General features: G+C 36.9%; 1 protein-coding gene across 1 annotated transcript; it reads left to right on the plus strand.

Annotated features, from left to right (window-relative positions):
* The first annotated feature begins 20,047 nt into the window (after positions 1-20,047).
* LOC123684409 (cytochrome P450 9e2-like) lies at positions 20,048-22,509 on the plus strand. Its single transcript, XM_045623659.1, has 5 exons — positions 20,048-20,331; positions 20,903-21,066; positions 21,136-21,461; positions 21,537-21,939; positions 21,990-22,509. The coding sequence occupies exons 1-5, from the start codon at positions 20,096-20,098 to the stop codon at positions 22,427-22,429; spliced, it is 1,569 nt and encodes a 522-aa protein (XP_045479615.1). The 5' UTR covers positions 20,048-20,095; the 3' UTR covers positions 22,430-22,509.
* The last annotated feature ends 139 nt before the right edge of the window (positions 22,510-22,648 follow it).

Genomic DNA, 22,648 nt, shown 5'->3' on the forward strand with positions numbered 1-22,648 from the left:
CCCATCACGCGACGTAAATCTCCTAATTCAATTAGTTTCGAATCAGATACGTCCCGACGTCCCCCCTCTGTTTCGACGACAATGGAGCGGTGGCCGCCACCGCCGCCCCCGATATGGAATCATGCACCGTGACGAATTTACTGCCCCCTCGGTCGGAATGACGGGACTTTATTTCGGACACCTCGCGGATTTATGGATCGTACACCTCCATTCGTCGACCGTCTATCCGAACGCGATGCGGCAACTCTTCATTTCCGCCGGAAACGCATAGCCGATATCGGCCTGAAATGTATCGGAAGAATTAATTTTCGGGCTTTCGTTTTCGGCCACGGTCGACATCTATTTGGATCGTTTTGAGAGGTTTCGAGGGCGACCCTATTGCTTTATAGGAACTCTTGACTAGAATTCCCAATTAGTTACTCAAAAATAAAAAATATGTTCAGATTATAGAATATAAAAAAATAAAAATTAGTATCGAGAAAACCTTCATTACGATACTAATTAAACAAAAAGATTGAAAAAGTTCCTAAAAAGAATACAATTAAATTATTTAGTATATCCAATGTCACTTAGAGGAAACCAGAATATTTCAGTTATACAAGGGTTTTCCAAGTTTCCAGAAATTCCTTTGGAGTGCGTGAAATGATTGATATGATTTTTCCTATTGGCTAAATAGTCCACGTACCACTTCGGGGGCATTTTGGTTACACTCATTGGCTGTATCTTTCATTTCTTAATTACTTTCTTATGATTCGCATAGACCAGTGCGGTCCATAGGGATATCAATAAAATGCATTTTTACTCTGTTGACTTGGGAGAGCCGTAACACCATAAAGCAACTGGCCAGAGGCAATAAAGTTACTCTACTATGGGTACCAGGGCACTGTGGTGTTAAAGGAAATTGAAAAGCTGATGAACTTGCAAAAAGTGCATCAAGGTTAATACCTGCTGGACCTGGGCCTTTCTGTGGGCTAGGAAAAGACCAATATACTTTCAAATACCTCGGGCACCACTACACCTGTGCCGGGGTTACCCCATGTGACTCCACCAACCTGGATGCCCAACTGGGCCGCATAATGAGAGCACCCTTGAAGCCCCAACAGAAGTTTGATCTCGTGAATCATTATTTAATACCGAGATATGTACACTCTATGCAATCCCCTTCAGTCAACTCCAAGGTCCTAAAGAAAACCGACAGGCAGATAAGAAGAGCAGTAAAGAAGATTCTAAGACTGCCTGTTCACATAATCGATGAAAGTCTTTATACCCCCGTACATCTGGGGGGTCTTGGTGTGTTCTCCTTCTCCAGGAAGATCCCAATTATCATAATGGCTAGAGTAGAGAAAATGAGACGATCCTGTGAACTTTTTGATGGAGTAATGACATCTAATACTTCCTGGACCGACCGCGTGAGGAAAATGATCAAGCCACATCTCAACACCAAGCATGCGGTCGACAAGAACAATGCGGAAATATTGGAGAGATCATTCTATGGAGGAGGTACACGACAAGCTGAGAACGACGGTGCCTCAAATTTTTACGTTCATTCACCGCCGATGGTGTGGTCAGGGGAGGACTATATCGCAGCAATCAAGCTGAGAACCAAATCGCTGCCCACGAGAGGGCTACCGTATGGCCCCCGTGAATCCAGGATGTGCAGAGCTGGTTGCGGTAAGGTGGAGTCCCTTTCGCATATGCTCCAGCAATGCCCACTTGGCCATACCAAGCGGATGAACAGGCACAATTTTGTAGTGAAGAGGATCGTCGATGCAGCTCGAAAGAAGGGATGGGAGGTTGTCGAGGAGCCTCACATCAGAGATACCAGAGGCAGGCTCAACAAGCCCGATATGGTCTGCACCAAAGGCACGGAGGTGATAGTTGCAGACGTGGGGGTGTCATGGGAGGCCCCTAGGTCGCTCTCCGAAACATATGATCTGAAGAGAGCGACATATGATCAGCCAGAGCTGTTGGAGGTGGTGGCGGCAAGGAATCCTGGCAAAAGCATCCGAGTTCTACCTTTCATCATCGGAGCAAGAGGGTTCTGGTGCCGAGAAAGCAGTGCCCTTCTACAAGCCCTCTCAATAGACACCACGCCAATTAGAAGGGACCTCGTGATGACAACTCTACGAGGAGGATGGTCCATCCACAAGGATGTCAGTCGCAGAGCGTGGGATTAGCATTCTATCTTTTGCTACCTCTGGCAAGATCCACAGAGCGTAATTGATCTTTTGTGCGTGTTGCATGTGTGTTCGTGTTCGGGATTATGGCCTTTTACGCTTTAAGTGTGTGAGAGTGAACGGTTGAGAGTCATCAGAGACAATTTTTGATTTTCTCTTATACCATTGTTCACTGCCTACATTCCTTTGTTACCTTGTGATATATACTTATATGTACCATTGAATTGTGTCCTATATACACTTACACTATTTGTAATTCACACTGTCTACCTGAATAAAGATCTTTAACAGCGGTCCAGCAATGGGAGTTAAATAACAGGATAACCCATTGGACAAACACTCTTGGACCTACTCAGGCCAAGAAATTCGTGATGATTTCACCTACATACGCCAGAAAGCTTTGAAGCTGTCCCGAGCCGAGCTTCGGGTAATGGGGGGACTGCTGACGGGGCACTGACATCATTTGTACCTTATGGGAAAGACATCAGATGAGATTTGCAAGCTCGGTGTATCAGAAGCTGCAACAACTGAACACATGGTATGGAATTGTCCTAAGCTTGCGCTCCAAAAAACCATTTATATGGGAAAGTCGGTCGTGGATATCCGAGAGGTAACGGTAAAGGCCCCTAAGGAAGTTGTCGGTTTTATCAACGCCATTGGCGAACTCCTTGGGTTTCCATGGATGAGAAGAGGACGAAACAAAAGATCTACATGGTCGCAGTTCCCGGAACTCTTACCGAGCCATTACAAACCAAGTTCAAATAAAAATAACAATGATGTGGGGAGGAGAAAGAAACTCTAAACTTGTAGAAGTGACAAAGTAGCCTCCGTGAAGCCATCCCAGATACTGGGAGTAGAACTTTGGAACTAGATGGCGAGCTGTGTAGATCACGTTATGGCGAGAATAGCTCTGATGAGGTGTACAATGGACCATTAGGTCATACTGCAACGGAACGCCCTTATGTAGAGATTCTGGAAATCATTGTCATTGGCATTGCTCATTAGTGATATGAAATATACCTGGACGTCGTTATCAAATGGCCATGGTGCACAGCGTCTAATTTAGGATTCGTTGCAAAATATCAATAAGATTTCACTGGGTTTCAACTCGTGAAGTTTTTTTTTTGTTGGTCGAATGATTCGTGGGACCAATTTGTAAGTTGAATAAATAAATGTTTCAATGTCTCTTTACGTTAAGATCAATGTGACTGATTAGTGTTACATGAGAATAGTTTTATCCAGGCAACTAACTGGTTTTTATATTCCTTTTTATAGTTGTTTTGTATTTTAGATCTTATTGTTCTCGAAAATGGTGAATGCCGAAACATGTCGAACCTAGATAAGGCCCAGTTTCACCAAATGCTTTAATCTTGACTTGGCTCTTAAGTGAGGCCTTAGATCACGATTAATGTAATGTAGCAATTCACCACACTCCAAAGCGCCATTTAATCGACCAATCGCGATTTAGCACTAATCGGCCATTTTTGGAGGATTATAACGTTTCAAGTTGAGATTAATAATTATTTATCAGTATGGAACTCTTGTCTATGTAATTATTTTTCCGGAAATTTCTAATTGTTGGGTCAATTTCATCAAAATATGAATGTATGTATAGGCTCAATATTTCCCATTTAAAATACACGTAAACTTTGTTTTTGTGTTTTATGAAATTTATTGCAAAGAATAATTTATTGATATGTTTGATTGAAATATTATTTAAGAAGCAGTTAAACTTGTTAATAAAAATAAATAAGTTAATAAAATTACTTATTTAGTTTTTTTTTCAGAATGTGTGGTTTTGTGAAATGGGATAATTTCTGCAAGTTTCCGACATTTCGAAGCACATCACTCGACATTTTCGGCAGAAATTAACTTTGTTTTTTGTTTACAAGATGACAAATGATTTGAAATGTTATGAGTTATGAATGAATGACACCTGACACCTAGCGCCAATGGTGGTCATCACTGCTTATACAATACAGAACACTATATAACTCCTTGTTCACAACGTTGCCAAATGGTTTGACTATTTAATCGCGATTTGGTTAATCGCGATCATCTTCGGACGGGTTGATGCATGGTGAAACAGAAAACACTGTTAAGCCTGCTTTAGTAACAAGCGGAGTTTAATCAATCTGGGATCAAGTGCTGTTTGGTGAAGCTGGGCCTAAATAAAGTAAACGTTCCACATTTTAGAAGAGTTTGAAGACTGCAATTTCTCATTTTCTCTTTATGAAAATTGTATGTTTCTAGGTTCTTCACTGACGGATAGAATCAAATTTGAGAACGCATTTGTCACCTGTGAATCGAACCCTATCATTTGAGCACATTTCCGGTAAGGATTCACGGCTTGACTTGATATTCAAGCTACTCAACTTGAGCTTGACTTGAAATCACCTCAAGTTAGCGTCAAATAGTAGTTATTCAATGTCGAGTACCTAATAAATAAATACTTGATTTGAAATTGAAAAACTACTACTTGACTTGAACTTGAGTTGATTTTAAGTCAAGCTCAAGTCGAGTAGCTTGAATATCAAGTCAAGAAGTTCGAATATAAAGTCAAGTCGTGAATCTTTATTTCATGCATGATGCAGCAATCAAATCGGAGACTACTGCATTGAAAATATTTCTTACCATGTCTGTTAAGACATTGTAATTATGATTATGTACGGATTCTATTATTTGTTGGTGGCTTGCATCCGATATTAGCGTTATGTGATCCCTACAAGATGCAACAAATAGACAAGAGCCACAGAATATTGATCATATTATATTTAGTTTTCTATTTTATGTTTAAATTCTCTATATGTTCCTGAAAAAAATTGAATTACTACAACTAAAAAAGTGGAAGATCCCGTATAATAGTAACCTCAGATCACCCAATATTGAAATCAAATGTTTTTCACTTATTCTGCAAGTCTACGAGCTTTTGCGTTTGACTGAGTTTGTTTAAAGAATTACATAAAAATTATGTAATTATCAATAACCCTGTATACGGAGTTTTATAACTTCTTATTACAACTCGTGTCGACAATATTGAGATTGTAATTATTATCTTCAACTTTTTGTAACAAAAAAATCGCCACATGATTGATTTTCTAAAGGTAAGTAACAACCCTCTCTCTGCATGTTTGACATCCTGTATCTCAAAAACTGTACATTAGATCTTGTTGTGCCCATGAAGACATTTGATCAGGACTTCATAAACTACATTATACTAAATTTTCAGCCAATTCATACTAGGACACATTTTCCATAGAAACCGTGCGGACTCCTTCCACAAAAGAGGCGTGAAATAGTAGTTATTCAATGACGAGTACCTATTAAATAAATACTTGATTTGAAATTGAAAAACTACTACATGACTTGAACTTGAGTTGATTTCAAGTCAAGATCAAGTCAAGTAGCTTGAATATCAAGTCAAGTAGCTCGAATATCAAGTCAAGCCGTGAACCGATCGTTCTCAAATTTCGCAAAAGAGCAGTAAGCATCAAATTTCGTCCTTCAACGAAACGTAAGGATCTAGGTCACTCAATTCGGACACGCCACGAATCGCGTTGTCCTTTTGAGCGACCAGCGTCAGACGCTCGTTGCAGTGACCTCTAGCTCGACGCTGAGTTCATGCGGGGGCATAATAATTGGATTAGACTCGATTGTAGCCCCGTCAAGGGCTTAAAGGGTCTATAAATTCCGACTTGCGCCAAACTCAAACATGCAGCTCGGACTCCGGATTAATAACCGGCCTGCCCGTGGCCGGCGGAGGCGACGCGGCCGGACGCCGTTTTCCTGAGAGGGAGCCACCCCGTGATATATTGGGTATTAGGTGCTTGCTAAATCACGTTTCAGGATAGCCAGTTAGAACGTGTATTACCGTTTGTTTGGTGGGAGTCCGGCGGAGTCGACTGCAGCGTTTGCGTGTCTACCAAGTTGAGACCTGTGATTATATACGGTAGATATACTCAACGGTACTTATGGCGTCCTCATGTGTAGAGATTATCAATGATAATAATTATGCTTCATCGTTTCGACTCATAGAAGCTCAAATAATATTAAATACTCTTCATTTCACAATCGCTTCCAGCTTACTACATGAAATGAAATTAATTAGTTCCAAAGAAAAATATATATTCTCTAGTTATCTACAAAATAATCGTGTAGGCAATAAGGTTCTATATTCACCAACATCGAAAATATTTCCTTCTTAAATATTTTATAGTTTGAAGTTGTTCGGACCGAAGTTGGGATACGAAGAATCGCTCCAGAACAACTGAGTATATTATGTGCTGGCTAAATAAAGTTTGAGGATAGCCAGTTGCAACGTGTATTACCGTTTGATTGGCTGACGTCCGGCGCAGTCAATAAGAGGTTTCGCTTTGAAAGCTATATGGGCAGCTGTCACTTTCAGAGCTATCTTCTTGTGACATTTGACGAGTAAAAACTGCGTCATTACTAAAAGTGAAACAATAAACGCTTCAATAGCACACTGAAGTTGTTAAAATTTAAAAAAAAACACAGAAATGATGAGAATTTTGAAGTCGCAGTTAGCAAAACTATAGCACTTCTAGTTCTTGGGTCACCATGGAGCACTTTCTCGACCGGCAAAAGTGAATCTGGTGGAAAAATTTAAGCTGTTGGGACAAGTTGGTGAAACGAAGAATAGAAACAGTATGCGTCGGTCCAGAAAAACTGAGAAGATTACTGGTGTAGCTCATAGAGTTGGGGAAGATCCGGATTTTGGTTTTGGTCATCGAAAATTTCACGGAAAGAATATGGTACTGCAACCATAGCCGTTGGAGCCATTTGGCTGATATCGTTTTTCATCGTTTATATCATCACCTTCTTCTCTACAACGAAATAACTATCCATTGATTTCTCTAAACATATACTGTTTATGGTGCAAAATCAAAATGAAACCTGGAAAACCCTATGTATATCCAGTCGGTATAAATAATAACAATAACAATAGCTTTATTCCCTGAATCCTGTACACAAATATACAAAGAAATGGAAAACCGTCAATAACAGAAAAAAAATTCAAACTACATCCTTGAATCTATATCACAAAAACTCAAAAATTCTGAATTAGAGTAAAGTTCTATATTAATAATCAAGTCTGTGAGATTTTTCTTGAATTTCCTAATATCAACTATGTGTAGTACATTTTTGGGTAGATTATTATAAAATTGAATACACATATACTTGGTATTTTTTTTTCAGTTAATGCCATTTTATGTATCGGAAAGTGAAAGGTACGTCTTGTGTTATAAATATTTTTTAGATTCTCGAAATAATGGGGACTTGTTTTTACAACAAGAACGCAAAATAAACAATCCAAAGAAAGTGACAATTCTATTCTGTCTGAAGTGACCTCTGCATGATTCTATATATTTTAGATCAATCATAGATCTTGAAGCAGACTCTTGAAGTAAAAACAGTTTACTGTTGTAAAGAAGTACATTCCGAGTTTATGAAAAAGCGGGTATGTTTTGAATCGAATATTTCGTCAAATATTTGACGATCAATGAATCAATTAATGCATCAACGAAATTGAATATTCAGTACAAGTTTCAGAATAACTATTTAGGTCTCAAATAACTTCATCGAATTAATAGCAATCAGCACATGCATCAATTTTGCTGCCGTTAGAAGATTGAAGGGTTAATTTGGAGAACTACTCTTCATTCCATCGATTGAAATTTTTCGAAAATATCATCTCAGTATCAGATCGAATTTTCTGAATTTATGACTTGACATTACCTCCGAAGTTGATGTTGGCCAATAGCCGCTTAAAAGCTTGTTAAGACATCTCATCATGCAAAAATATCTATGAAAGTATTTCAGGCTATTTTACCTCTAAATATAGCTGAACTTTTCTTTTAGTTCACAAGTCAATCGTACAGGTGTTTATTTCTAATATGTAAAATGAGGAAAGCACTGACGTGAAAGCAGTAATTTGAGGGCGTCCTTTCATTCATGTGACGCAATTTCGCTCTTGGAGACCACACCACTGTATATAGGTATATATGGTCCCCTGTTCAGATGTCTAAGGCTTTTAAGAGCTCGTTCATTCATGCGCCAATTGTATCTTTGGAGACGATATAACTGTATATAAATATATGTGGTCAACAAGGGTACAATTGGCGCATGATCGAATTAGCCCTAAAAAGCTCTGGACAACTGAACAATTGAGTTCTTTTTCTGATAACAAATTCCTAAATAACTAAAAAACTGGTTATACATTTATGATTCGAAGTATTGTTCATCGCTTGCCACTACTCATAATACACTACGCTGAGTTGGTCCAACAAATACAGACCTTGGACCGTGAATATTTGGTTTGGCCGTCGACTTGAAATCATGGCCGGGATATCCCCATGCTTAGCTTATTGTATGACATCTACGGTCTATTCATTTCGACTACCACGTACCGCTGTAGCCATCTATTGCAAAAAGGCGGAAGCAGAGTTGTACTACCTAATATATAAATATTTTCAATATTTTTAGTTCTTGTAAATAGCACAGGAATTTTGTCAGTTCATATGCCAGACTGATTTTGAACGAATTTGATTTGAAATTGAAACCTTTGCGAACAGTACTCATTGTTAGGCACTTCCTTAATTTCTTCTATAAATTCATGTATCCTGTGGAATGTCTTCTACTCTTTTTCTTTCCTACATCCACGGAATCATTCAAAGTATTTATCCATATTGAATGACAAAAACTCGAGTCGTCGATGCGAGATTGCACGAGTAAGAATTTGAGTCATGACATTCATGATTGTTATGTATTGAAATTTAAGCGAGAACTCCCTGGAGTTTCCTTCCTGTATTGAGTTTTCTAGGAAGTTGAATTTTATATTTTCCTTCCAAGAAAGCGTTCCGACCCTGAAAGAGCCCACACACAAAAAAAATTAGCATTGCAAAGGGCCAGAATGAGCCAAGAATCGACATTGAATGCCTCCAATCCACCGTGGATTTCCTAGCGGCGTAGTCTCGAATATTTCCATTTCCCAGGACTGAACCGTCCAATCTTCAATCTTTTCGAATTCATATTTAAGAATTTTTTTCAGTCAAGAACTGTCTGCGAATGACAAAATAAATTTTTCCACAACAGTTGGGGATTTGGAAGTATTGGCTGGAAAATTGAAGTATACAAAATAAGAGATGAATTTTATGTTTCGGTGTTCGACAGGAAATGACCCATGTTACAGAAAGCTCAAGTGACCTCAAGATATGTTTGTTATGTCGCGATAGATACCACGATCACCATATGTTAAGATGTTGAAGGATTTGGAAATTTTAATGCTACTGCAAATTTATGGAGTGTGAGTTAATTTTCTGTATAGATCCAGTGAATTGAATTTTGAAGAATTGACAGAAAGCTTCTTCCAGCAAGATTTCTGAGGAATATGTTTCAGGATCGACTCATCAGTTTGAACACTGAGCAAAAATATCCTCCGCGGTGTTGAGACAGCACACCTTGAGTTTCTTTTGTGGCCTCATTTGAAAAAATAGTATCTTTCAAGTACTTATACCTGAATCAGTCCAACTGAAATACACAATTCTAGAAAAGATTGAAGCAATTAAAAATTGACCCAATACATTGGATAATGTCTTCAATGCCATCGCAAAAAGATGTGAAAAATGTTTAGAGCAGAGGAGTGGTCATTTCCAGCAACTTCTTTAATTTAAATCATGTTTTTGTATGTTGATGGTTTTTATTGAATGAAAGTCTCATAATAAATAATAAATATAATAAATAAAAATGGCTGACACTTGGTAATGAATGAAGAAAATACAAAAAGAAAGAGAAGTACAATTTCCAAGTCTGTAATATTATACGATATCAATTATCTATCTGGTTAATGTATCAGCAAAATGCCATCAACATAACCATTGTCAAACAGAAGATTTCCACGTTTTTACGTAGGACCATAATCGAAAGTAACCCAAGGAGAATGCACGCCATCGAGGGAGAGTAGCGATCTACCAGTTTCATCCTTGTTAGGGATCATCAGTACCGCATAACTCAACTCAAGATGACGAACAAACGAAATAGCAGGCACCTTTTTGAACGCTGGCAGATGTCTCAGAAAGTCTCATGTTTCTCACTTTAATTTCTGTCATAAATTCTCGAATTGTTCCAATCTAGAGGATAATTTTCATCTGATTTTCTGAAGTTCTTGGACCGCTAGTTTTAGAATCCTCATATTTTATCAATTTATGCAAACTTGTCAATGAAATTTGCAAGTAGGAGGAAACCATTTTTGTGAATCGATGAGTAATAAGCTCAAGAAAGTCGAACATTGAAGTGTCACTAACATTTGTTTACATATTTCGAATCTGGGAACTATACACTGTGTCCGAAAAGTATGGAACAAATTCATTTTAAGCTAAACTGGCCATTTTAAGAAATAATCCAGAAACACGTCGATTTCTGATTTTAATTTACCGTATTTTAAAATAATGATCTAATAACAGGGTGAATTACTTTCGAGTAATGACGTCACCGTAATTCTTTTTGAATGGACCACCCCATTTTGTCTCAATTTTCCGATTACTCTAGCTGAGCTGATTCCGAAAATGTATCACATGTTGATTCCAATTGGTACAGGGTGGACAAAAATACAATAGTTTTGTGTGTGCTGATAAAGTAACGTGTAACATTCTTCATTAGTTAAATCAACAATATCATCAAAAATACTTATGGTCTAGCGGCAATTGGTTTGAATGTAACACCCTGCAGTTTGATACATTTTTAGATTAATAAAAATGAGCTGTTTTTTGACGTAGCAGTTCTGTTTGTTGACGTAGCCATTCAACCAGAAGTGCGCGTCATCGCTAAACAAAATAAAATGAACGTAGTGCGCGATACGTATTCCGCACAGAACCATTATTTTTGAAATAAAATTGCATTATTCGCAAGCGTTGTTCAGGCGTGAGTCTATTCATGATGAATTGCCAAACCAAACTGAGAATAAATCACTTGACAGCTGTTAAATCGGTCGCCATCTTGAACAGTAATGCAAACTTGAAGTTATATATCTTGAAGAAAAAAAAACACTCGTTACAAGCGCTGCTTGTTATCACATAAAATGAACTCTTATTTCTCCAAAGTACTCTTGACCACGAAAAAAAAAATGAAGAATAAGCATTTAGTTGAAGAAGCGTTTCATCGATTAGTATTTAACAATTCCAGAATCTGAACAGGAACAAGTAAATCAATCCTTGATGGTCCTTCAGAAGATGAGGATCTTGCAAATGCAGATCAGAAATTCATTGGCAGCACTCCACTTTGGACGGATGCACAAATTCTACGGCAGTTATCTTCTGGTTTTCCGGGATATAATTCGCGTCATCCCGAGGGACGTCTACAGCGGGCCAAATCGATAATTCCTATGGCCAGATCTGGCAGATATTCAAAATGGGAAGCCATAAAGGCAATTCTCGCTGAATAATAACATTTAGCCAGTTAGGAACTGAAATCCAACTGGAATTGCTCAAAGGGAATACATTTATTAGACTAGATGCGATACTTAATGTCCGGTGATAGTTTCTATCAGTTGCAGCAGTTTATGAACAATGTTGTTATGGGCTGTAATTGAGGCAAAGTTATCGGCGCTGCTGCAGGTTGACCATTTTGGGAATTAGGGCATTGTGATGGTTATATCCGGTGAGCTAGGGACGTAATACACTTCGTTGCGACTTTCGGTTCAGAAGATTGTTCCATTATGTCACGTGATGTATCGGGTCGTTGCGACAAGCTGTAGGGGATGTTTTTTTTCATTTTCGGTTGGGAAACGATCATGGAGTTTCAGGAGGAGAGAGGCTGTTTAACGATCGTGCATTGTGATTATATTTGAAATATTAGGACGATCCATTGGCTTTTATTTTTAATTGATGTAAATATTTCATTCACCTATCAACTCACGGTGGATTGTTTTCATTGTTTCTTGTTAACCAAGAAGTAACTCATGATATGCAGTTAAGACGCATTTTTCAACATTCAAAGCAAGAAGAGTTTCAAAATAGAACACGTGAATAACAACAAACTATAATTGATATCTCAGGGTGCTTATAGCACAAGACCTTCATTCGAGCTCAAAATATTAGGTGTACAACTTTCTTTGGTCGGTTTGCAATAGATGGTTGTCGAAACAAATAAATCGTAGATGTGATGAATGAACTTAGATATTTGTGAAACTAACACCATCGAAATAATAGTCGATTTGTGTCTGCATCATAGAGTTATCCTCGATTCAACATGTCAGTTTACGAGCCAAATTCTAGTCATTTGCGGGCGGTTTTGGTTTTCTGCTTTAATATGAAGAAATCCGCGGCTGAGTCGCATACCTATGGTGAGGCCGCTCTTATTGAAAGAACATGACGAGAGTGGTTTAAATGCTTCAAGAACGTCGATTTCGACGTTGAAGACCAGCATGGCGGTGGAAGAGATTTCGAAGATGCAGAATCTGAGGCATTACTTGATCATGACTCGTGTCAAACGGAATAATAATCAGCGGAATTATTAGAAGTGACGCAACAAGCCATTTCAAAACGCCTGAAAGTTCTATGAATGATTCAGAAACAATGGAATTGAGGGCTGTACGAGTTGAAGCCGAGAGATGTTGAACGGCGTTTGTTTTCTTGTGAACAGCTGCTTGCAAGGCAAAAACGGAAGAGATTTCTGCATCGCATTGTAAATGAAGAAAAATGAGTTTATTGCGATAATCCCAAGTGCAGAAAATCACGGGAATATCCTGGTCACGCTTCTGCGTAGACGTTCATAATGAATATTCACGGTTCCAAAGTCATGCTCAGTATTTGGTGCAACCAACACAGCGTAGTTTATTCTGAGTTGTTAAAACCAACCGAAACAATCACAGGCGATAGTTATCGAACTGAAATAAAGTGTTTGAGCGGAGCATTGAGAGACAAACGACCGCAATACAACGAGAGACATGATGAAGTGATTTTACAGCATGACAATGCTCGATCCCACGTTGCGATAGTGGTCAAGACATACCTAGAAACGTTGAAATGGAAAGTCCTGACCCAAGGTCTGTAGATTACACAGGTTGTCTCATAACTTAAGTTGAAGAGTGGGGTAACGCGTCATCCGGTGTCTGTCAAGGTCTATAGAGTGTCTGTATCGCCTTTGGCCATCATTGACAGACATTTTATCGTAGCTATTTCATGATTGAAGATATTAAAGACTATTTAGGATACGCCACAAACGATATACGCGATCAAAATAATAAGAAAATCCGTGAAAACCAACAATTTCATTGCAATCAAATGTTAATTATTTGAATGTGTAAACCCACGTAACAAATGATGGACGCTGATTGGTGGAAAGTTACGAGATCATCTGTCTAAATCTATAGACCTTAGTCCTGACCAACATGCCGTATTCTCCAGATATTGCTCCCTCGGAGTATCACTTGTTCCGATATATGGCACACGACCTGGTCTCATGAAGAAGGAAAGATTGGATCGATTCGTGGATCTCTCCAAAAGATGACCAGTTTTTTCGACGTATGATTCTTATGCTGCCCAAAAGATGGGGGAAAGTAGTGGCCAGCGATGGGCAATACTCTGAATCATAAATGTATAACCAGTTTTTCTCAATAAAGCCTCGAATTTTGGAAAAAACGGCGGAAGCAAAGTGGTACGCCTATGTTTCATTTACTAATGATGTCGACAGAATTTAGGTATATACCTAGAAGAGAACAGACATGGGGAGAGAGCCCAAAATATTCCACCTAATTGTGCCAACTATAAGTTTGTACTCAAATATTTATAAAATATGAAGTTGTGATTCAATTTTTACTTACTTCTCTAAGGAAGTAAGTGTTTACTCCCTTTCTGTTCTTCATTGTAAACCAAGCTATATCTGTGAGTAGGACCTACAAAGGTCGAATCAATATCGTTACGACTAGCTATATATGGCAGTAATAGAAAAAACAACATGACAAGACTTCATGATCAAGTATAATATGAATCATTCGAAATTATCCATACAATCTTCGGCACATTCGAATATTTCCCACATCAATCTGTTGGATGACTTTCCCCATCACGCCAGTGTACATAATGTGATGACTCCATTTGTGCCTCTCATAACATCTCTGCAATTTCCAGTGTGGCAGCAGTCATTCCGCCAAGCGGGGGCAAACAGAAATGAACTGGATGCGTCAGTTCGAAAGAAACAGGACAAATAACTGGCCATTTCGACTGTCAAACACATAACGCATAGTTGATGGCTCGCGGCTAGAGTCCTAGCCTTCCTTCTGTTTGCAGAGGGGCGAGGGGAGGGAAAGACGGAGTCGCCTGGGCGAATTTAGATATTCGAAAATGATATGAGAGCGAGCCGTTTGCAGACCGACCGGAATCTAATACCGACGAGGCTGTGGTAACTGATATGAAGGCGGTTGGCTTGTGGATGATTAATTAGAAGGACGTCCTGATCCTGAAACCGACGTTCCAGGGCTGCTGAGAGTCCGTCACAGGGATCTGTGGACAGGGTGGTCTCCGGACGATAACTCAGGATTGATGTTTTTGGTTTGGACGTGTAGAGGGGTTTGAGAAGTAGAATAGTGAATAGTTTACATATGATCACTAGAATGTTTTAAAATTTATTAGTTCATCAAAGCGTCGAGAGTATGATGTTTTCAATTGATTTACTACGAAAACAGAGTTTTATAAGGGACTGAAAACGTTCGAGAATATTTCATGGTGCAAACTTAAATAAATGAAATGGTAGAAACAGACATTTCGTCTAGGTACTGTTGCACATCTCTCGATGTTTTGGATTGTAATAAATAAAAACTGTGAAATTACTGTACTTTAAATGTGAGAATAAATTTTGAATTTGAAATTTGAATTTGAAAACCACATAAATTTCTAGCAACCATCAAATATTTTGTTGGCAGGGATTCGGAAGTATTTTATTGGACAGGATGGTACTTGATAGTGGTCCTCGATGCCAAAGAGATGTGGTTCAGATAGAGCAGGAAAAAACAGAAAGAATGAGACGGGAGGGGGGTCAGAGTCAGAGTTAAGAGTCAGTCAGAATTCGGTCAAGGCTTATAGTCAGACGGGTTGCGAATTAGGTACATACGAGACGAACGAATCAAAAGTTAGACGTAGACGACGGTGTATAGAAGACGTGATACTTGACGACCCGACGGTTTTGTTTTATTGAACAATTAAAGAGTGAAGACGAAATTCAGGACCGTATTGATATATTGTAATCAAGACGGGAATATCCTTTCAACATTGTGAACTACTATATTGTAAGACTTTGTAAATAGATATGTACAAAATCAATGAGTTTTCAATTTGAACAACCTCACTCATACTCAACCAAAAGAAGACAATTGACCAGGTTATTGAATCATAGACCAAGGCGAAAAATTAATCAATTAAATAATAAATGAATAATTTTCCAATTTCAGAATATCTTAAATGTGGAACTAAACTTCAAATCAAAAATCCTAGAAATGCACTGGCTTTTGAAGTCAGGAACTTCTGAGTCCTCGCATTCATGCTGTTATATTTTCCTTGGAGACGATATTTCTAAAATTCTACATGAACATTGCAGTTAAACAATGAACAAGGCTTTCCTTGATAAAGGTTACATGTACTTACAGTTCATTTAAATAGCAAAGTTTCGTAAAGTATTTCCCCTTCTTCAGGCTGAAATTATAAAGGATATAAATACACTTGATTATTTCACCAAAATCTATAGACCTTGATATACTAAAAACCAGCACGATAATGATCGATTATTTATAAACAAAAGATTCCCAATTTTTCAAGCATGAAATTCGTCAATATCAAATATTGGAATAACTTTTTTACCTCTATCTTAAAATTCAAAAGTTAGATAACCCACCCGCTATATATAATGTTCAGGGAACCTACAACAGATTGTGCATTTATAGAACTAGGGTGTTTTTTATGCGCAATATTGCCTTGAAACAACGTTTGAATAAATTGGTTTTCTAAATCCTTATTTTAGTACGTCAAACGTAGTTTCGAGAATAAACAATTGTGACCAATTTACATAAATTCATAGGACTTGATTATTTACCTAATAAAAGTTAGTTTTTCTGAATGAATTCATCAAAATATTAGGTTTTGATCATCTGCATAATATAATAATTTATTAGGAATTCATCTATTATTGGTTCTTCTATTGAATCAATCAGTTTTACTATTTCCCTCATACAAACGGAATACGTGATCAGACCGTTCAATCGATTATGCCATTGTTTGTATTCCATGTCCATTCCAAGTCCTTGAATGGTATTAGTCATATAAGAGAATCTATGAAATTCGAGGAGAATATATTAGAAAAAAATTCCGAATATTTTCATGATAATGAATCTGATTGAATTTAGAGTTTGCGAAAATATCAGGTGACTTCTTAAAGTTGAATCAGTGAAAAATCTCGAAAAAGAACCATCTCATTGAAAAATTTTTCGAATAAAAGGTTGATGAGGATGAAGGCCCTTTCCTCTTAAATTTAAAACCTTTTGGGGGGATATTGGGAGCAACTTTAGAATTTACAATTAAAACCCATGTTTTTTTGTTGCAGATTCTTATACTGCGGCAAAAAATACACAAGTTTTGAACGAAAATTTTTCGCGACTCAGAGTTTGAATTTTCCGTCTTAACGACCATAGTCCATCGATCCAAAAACGAATAGAATAGAGAGAATATAATAGAATAGAGGTTCATCAAACTTTTATTCGAAACATTTATTTCCTTCTCGACTCCTTGATTGATTCAACTCGAGAAAAACCCGGTATATATAAAATAACAACTTTAAGCTTCGTGCAAACTTTCCTATTGAAAGCGTTTCCAGAATCATAGAAAATATGAGGATTTTTTCCGATACAAAAAACCTTATAAATATTTATTTATTATAAAAACCTTATATTTCAGTGACGAATGATCCGACCGAGATGAAGATGTGTAACGAAAAAATCAAGCTGTTCGCAAAATTTCATGTTGATATCTTCACGAGATCCTTAGAAAATACGAGCAGAATATGAAGAAAAAAATGAGAAGAACACTGACATAAGGTCAGGAGCCTTTAAGTATTTGGATACCGATATTCAATAGTTATATGTTTTCAAAGAGTGTGATTGTTGTATGAAATATCGTGCGCTTAAATTATTATGACTTAACTTTAGTGCTTTCTATTTTTTTTTTATAAAAGACCTACTAGCCAGCATTCCACAAAATTATTGAATTAATTTCACGGCATTCAGACAATTTTTCAATTTTGGAAAAAGTACCTCCCCGAGCGGAACTCGAACCCGCAACCTCCGAATTACTAGTCCGATGCTCGCGCCTTTGAGCTATCCCTCAAAATATTTCGCACTCATTCATTCACATCCTGTATAGGAATCTAATGCCAACTGCTCTCTTTTTTCTGTTCTCTGAATAATCTTCCAAGAAGAATATCTTTTCATTCCAAATGAGTTCAAAATTTATTCGAATGCTTTCATCAATCCTATCTGTCTCTGATAAATCTCTCCCTACGGCCCATATCCCCGAAAATATGCGGGTAATGAGAGGCTTGTAAATATTCAATCGCCTCCCATAAACCTATCCCCGATCCCCATCTCCAACGAAATATCTCCTGACCCAGTTCAAGGAAATGAGGGTGTCTCTAATGTTTCGAAATATGCAATAATATCAAACCGTCGACGATTTCGCGAATGGGGAAATAGAGGAATTTATGACAGTTTTTATATGGGAAAAGTTGGCTGAAGTTTTATTGTGTTCTGTTGTCTGGGACGGGACGTTCCTGATGGGGCTGTTGGGAAAATGCGGAGATGGTTTGGGGGACATTGCTTGTCGGGCCGAATTTTGTATTTTCAGTCAGAGAAAAATCCATGCCAACGATTTCGTTTCCTTGGATTGGACACTCTTGTGCAGTTCTAAGTGACCATAATAAGGCTTCTCTATAAATACACACATCGCCAAAATTCTTGGAGAAAAATCATTTTTGTAATTGAATTTTTATGAATAAAGTTTATTATTATTATAATTTTATAATTATATTGTAACTGACAAAGAAACTGCAACAGTCAGAATCAGCTTTTCAAATTTAATTTTTTTTTTGTTGAAACATAGATTGTACAAGCGAGGTAAGCGGCTATATCTCAGGATCCACTCAACGTAGAGACTTGCGGTAAAAAAGAAAACACACTGGAAATTGTTTTGAAGTTCATACCTCTACCGTTAGGGGGCGTAATAGCTATCGTCGAGTAGAAAAAAGAATTTTACTCGAAAATGTTTCATATAAGGTTGAAGAAAAAATATCATCACTGTAATCCTTAAAAAATTCTCTATCTTTTTGAATTGTCACTTTCGATTTTACGACATCAAATAAGGGTAGGTGAAAGGGAGAAATCTGACTGATTGAAGTGCCTGTACCTCCAGTTTGGCTCAACATTTTTGAGAAAATTAGATCTCGTATGAAAGATAATATTTTGTTGATTGATGACAAAATATACTCATGATAAAATTGTTTTTGATGCTTTCGATAGGGAGCGCTAAATTATAAGTTCATTGATTTGTTCATTTTACTCCAAAATTTCAAAGGTAATGAAAGGATTTTCTCGACAAGTAATAATCTCACCAGAACGAATCAATTTAATTTGAAACAGTCGTTTTTTTTAGAGTCATCCATCTTGTCGAAACGAATTTCAGGTTTGGTAGTATTCTTTTTGTGTCAAACAATTTCAACAAAACTCCTTCTCAGGTTTATTTGATAATAAATGTAATGATTTCTTTGTAATTTCTTGGTTAGAAATCCGAGAAGGAGTTGTAAATTCAGTTAACATATTCTAATATCGTTGTTCATTTTCTCAAAGCACCTCCCGTGGAATTGAAACAACAGAAACCTTTCTTGGAGTTGAAAAATATCAAGAAGTACTTCCTTGAGATACAGAATTTGGAATAGTACGTACGTTAAACCATTTTAGTTCCTGAATCTGAAAGAATACTTGCGTAATACCTGGCATTATTACGTCAACTTCGTTGAATGAGTATTGGGGTACTATAGCTTTCTGATAAGATCTGGTGTTCAGAAGGCTGAAAATAATTTACACAAGAGGTTCCATCCTAATAGCAGAGTAACACATTTAAAACCGATCTAAGTTAAGTTTTTATTTCATTATTTGTTTAGAGTGAAAAGGATCGATCATTGTATATTTTAATTTTATTAAATTCGTATAAACCTGGGTAGGAGTTTTGTTGCCAAATGAGGCAAATCACTCCTAGAAATTAGTCTTTAGGGTCTCGTGGGCAATTGTAACGTTACAGAAGACTTAAAGTGATCTACTTGCATATGGAATAGTACCCCATACTATAACGCCTACTGCCGGGTGTACATGACGCTCAACATCAAACTGAGGTTTACGTCTTTCTCCCCCACGTCGTCTAACCCTTCTTCGGCCATCATGTGTACCCAAAGAGATTCGAGATTAATCAGGAAAGACATTCCAATGTTGACGTTCTCTGCACCACTGTTATTGTGGAAATACAATTAACAAAAACAGTAATAATATTTAATGTGTTAGAAGAATATTGAAAGTCAAACGGTTAGCGGAAACATTTTCCCTTTAATGAACAGTAAACGTCCAATTAGAAAGGAAAAGAAATTTTAGTGCCAATGAGTAATTTGTTTTATTACTCGCTAGTTCCCGATTTCGGATGGTAAATTTGAATTTCATGACGTCAAAATGATAATAATCCGCTTACTCAATACGTTCGCCTTCCACCTTCAGATAACCTTTATGAGCGATATGGATATGGAACTGATATCATATGAATGAAAGATAATTCTGTCATTAATCTCTAGAATTGCAATTATTGCCATTCATATTTACGAGAATGAATATTTTTGATGTTTTGAGTGGTTTTTTTTTTCTGTTGTTGCTTCTTCTATCAGTATTTATTTATATTTGTTGCACGGTAGATCTGAAACCATTTTATTACTGGAGTTCTAAAGGTGTAAGAACGGCCAAAATTCTACCTGTCATTGGTGATGCTATCTTTGGTATTTGCTTCAGCAAGAAACCCTACCCAAAGCTTATTCAGGATGTATACGATAGCGCAGGCAATTCAAGGTAACTATAATATTTTAATAAAACTGAACTTTTTTCAAACAAATCAAAACAAAGAATTCAAAATTAATCTGGGATTATTATTAATGTAAATCATTGAAAGAAAAAGGTTGAAACTGTCCCAGTGGTTAGCATAGAAAACCAAAACGAATAACATCTTTCGGAGATTGAATTATTAATAACGAATAGCGATCAAGTTTTTAAGATCGAATTATTTTTTTGGTTAATAATGACAAAAATTACATTATACAGGGTGTTTAAAGTTCGATGGCCTATTAGACGCTTCTGCAAAAAGTGGAGCTTCGAAAATATTTTAGCTGAATAGAGCACCTTAAACAATGTCATATTCCGAATTTTCAGATTTAAAATCGGCCCCATTCTCCAGAAACGTCTAATAGGTCGTCAAACTTGAAACACCCTGTATATATGGGGCATTATAATATTATTATATTCATTCATTGCCTGCTGATTGCTCGATTATCAAAGTATTTTTTATCTGATTTTGATATAAACAGACAAATTTTGTTCAATAGATATTCATTACTATCTCTTTATTTATTCAATTAACTTGCAGATACATTGGATACAGTGAATTGAGAACCCCTATTCTCATGATCAAATCTCCAGAACTAATAGGGAAACTTTTTGTCAGAGATGCTGAAAACTTTCAAGATCGACGTGTTGTTTTCCTAGAAAACTTTGATACTCTTATGTCGAAGACCTTAGTTCACCTACGAGGTGAGAAGTTTTCACCATTTGGTTGTGTAGAAGAGAGGAAATTCAACTTTCAGTGACAGAATTTTACAGGGCAAGAATGGAAAAATATCAGAGGTATCTGGAATATGGTTCTAACAACAAGTAAAGTAGAAAGAATGTACCCTTTAATCTACAGAATGACAGAATCTTTTGTTACAAGTTTCAACAATGTGGAAAAGAATGAAGTTAAAACGTTCAATGTGAAAACAGTCTACAGAAAGTATATTTGCGATCTCTCTGCAAGTATTTATTTTGGCATTGACAAAGACTTTGACATTTTTCGTGTAAAATTGTCGAATTTTGTCAATTTCAATGGTAACTCTATTTGGACTCTGCTTTCTTTTTGTGTTGCATGTCTTGCTCCTAAATTAAGTATTGTAAGTTTTCATAATATGAGATCGAACTAAGAAAATTCACTCCATTCAAAAATATCAATCTTGCATAAATTTCAGCTTTTTGGAGTGTCTTCTATAGTGAACAAGGATGTCCATGAATATTTCCTGAAAATTGTAAGCGAAAGCCTTGAAAAAGAAGACATCAACAAACACCGATCAAGCCTTATGGATTCCATCCATAAACTGAAACAAGAAGAGCAATCTGAAAATTTAGATGGTGACATTAAAAGGGCAAAAATTGACTTGAACGAAGACGAAATCGTATCCCAATTGTGCATGTTTCTTTTTTCTTCACTCGATGGATTACTACCAACATTGATATTCATTACATATGAACTTGCAATTAATCCAAATGTGCAGCAGAAATTACAAGATGAAATGGATCAAATTCGAGTCGAGGGAGACCTTCCAGAGTTTCATAATATTATGGGTTTACAGTACTTGAACATGGTTATTTCTGGTGTGTTTGAATCTAGAAGAAAAAACAGAACTCATAATTTTTTCTTTCAGAAACCATGAGAAAGTGGCCGTCTGTAACAATGACGGATAGATTATGTACAAAACCCTACACAATAGAAACTGTACACCCTGAAGAAAAACCATTGCACTTAGATATAGGAGATTGCGTTGCAGTATCTTTGTACGCTCTACATCACGATCCAAAATATTTTCCAAAACCGGATACATTTGATCCTGAACGATTCTCTGGTGGTAATCGTCATAAGATCAAACCTTTCACCTACTTACCATGGGGTATAGGGCCTAGAAATTGCAATGCACAAAAATTATCTTTATTGATATTGAAAGTCTTCTTTTTCCAATTACTTGAGCACCTGGAAGTGATACCTATCGATGAAACGGTGATACCTATTGAGTTGCAGAAGGGTGTAATCAAAGTGGAACCGAAATGTGATATTCTTTTGGGTTTGAGGAAAAGAGAAGATCTGTAATTTCTGATTTATATTTCAAATCATGAATAGTCTTTTGCTTCTTATACCACAATAAAAAAATCTATTATCAGCATCTGAAATATGTAAATGTATGTTGAAATTCAAAAGATTTGCATTTAATTTCGATATAAAAAATAAGAGAAGCACGTACTGATGTGGCCTAGCGCTCATAGGCTCCTGACATATCATCAGTGCTTTCCTAATGTTTTGTCACTATTC

Source organism: Harmonia axyridis, chromosome 7, assembly GCF_914767665.1.
Source record: "Harmonia axyridis chromosome 7, icHarAxyr1.1, whole genome shotgun sequence".
Classification (NCBI taxonomy): domain Eukaryota; kingdom Metazoa; phylum Arthropoda; class Insecta; order Coleoptera; family Coccinellidae; genus Harmonia; species Harmonia axyridis.

Bases quoted from the DNA above. Each gene is read 5' to 3' on its own strand.
- LOC123684409 (XM_045623659.1), top strand. From the start codon at position 20,096: ATGAATATTTTTGATGTTTTGAGTGGTTTTTTTTTTCTGTTGTTGCTT. The intron at 20,332-20,902 runs GTAACTATAATA...ATTAACTTGCAG, and splicing joins GATAGCGCAGGCAATTCAAG to ATACATTGGATACAGTGAAT. The intron at 21,462-21,536 runs GTAAGTTTTCAT...CATAAATTTCAG, and splicing joins TTGCTCCTAAATTAAGTATT to CTTTTTGGAGTGTCTTCTAT.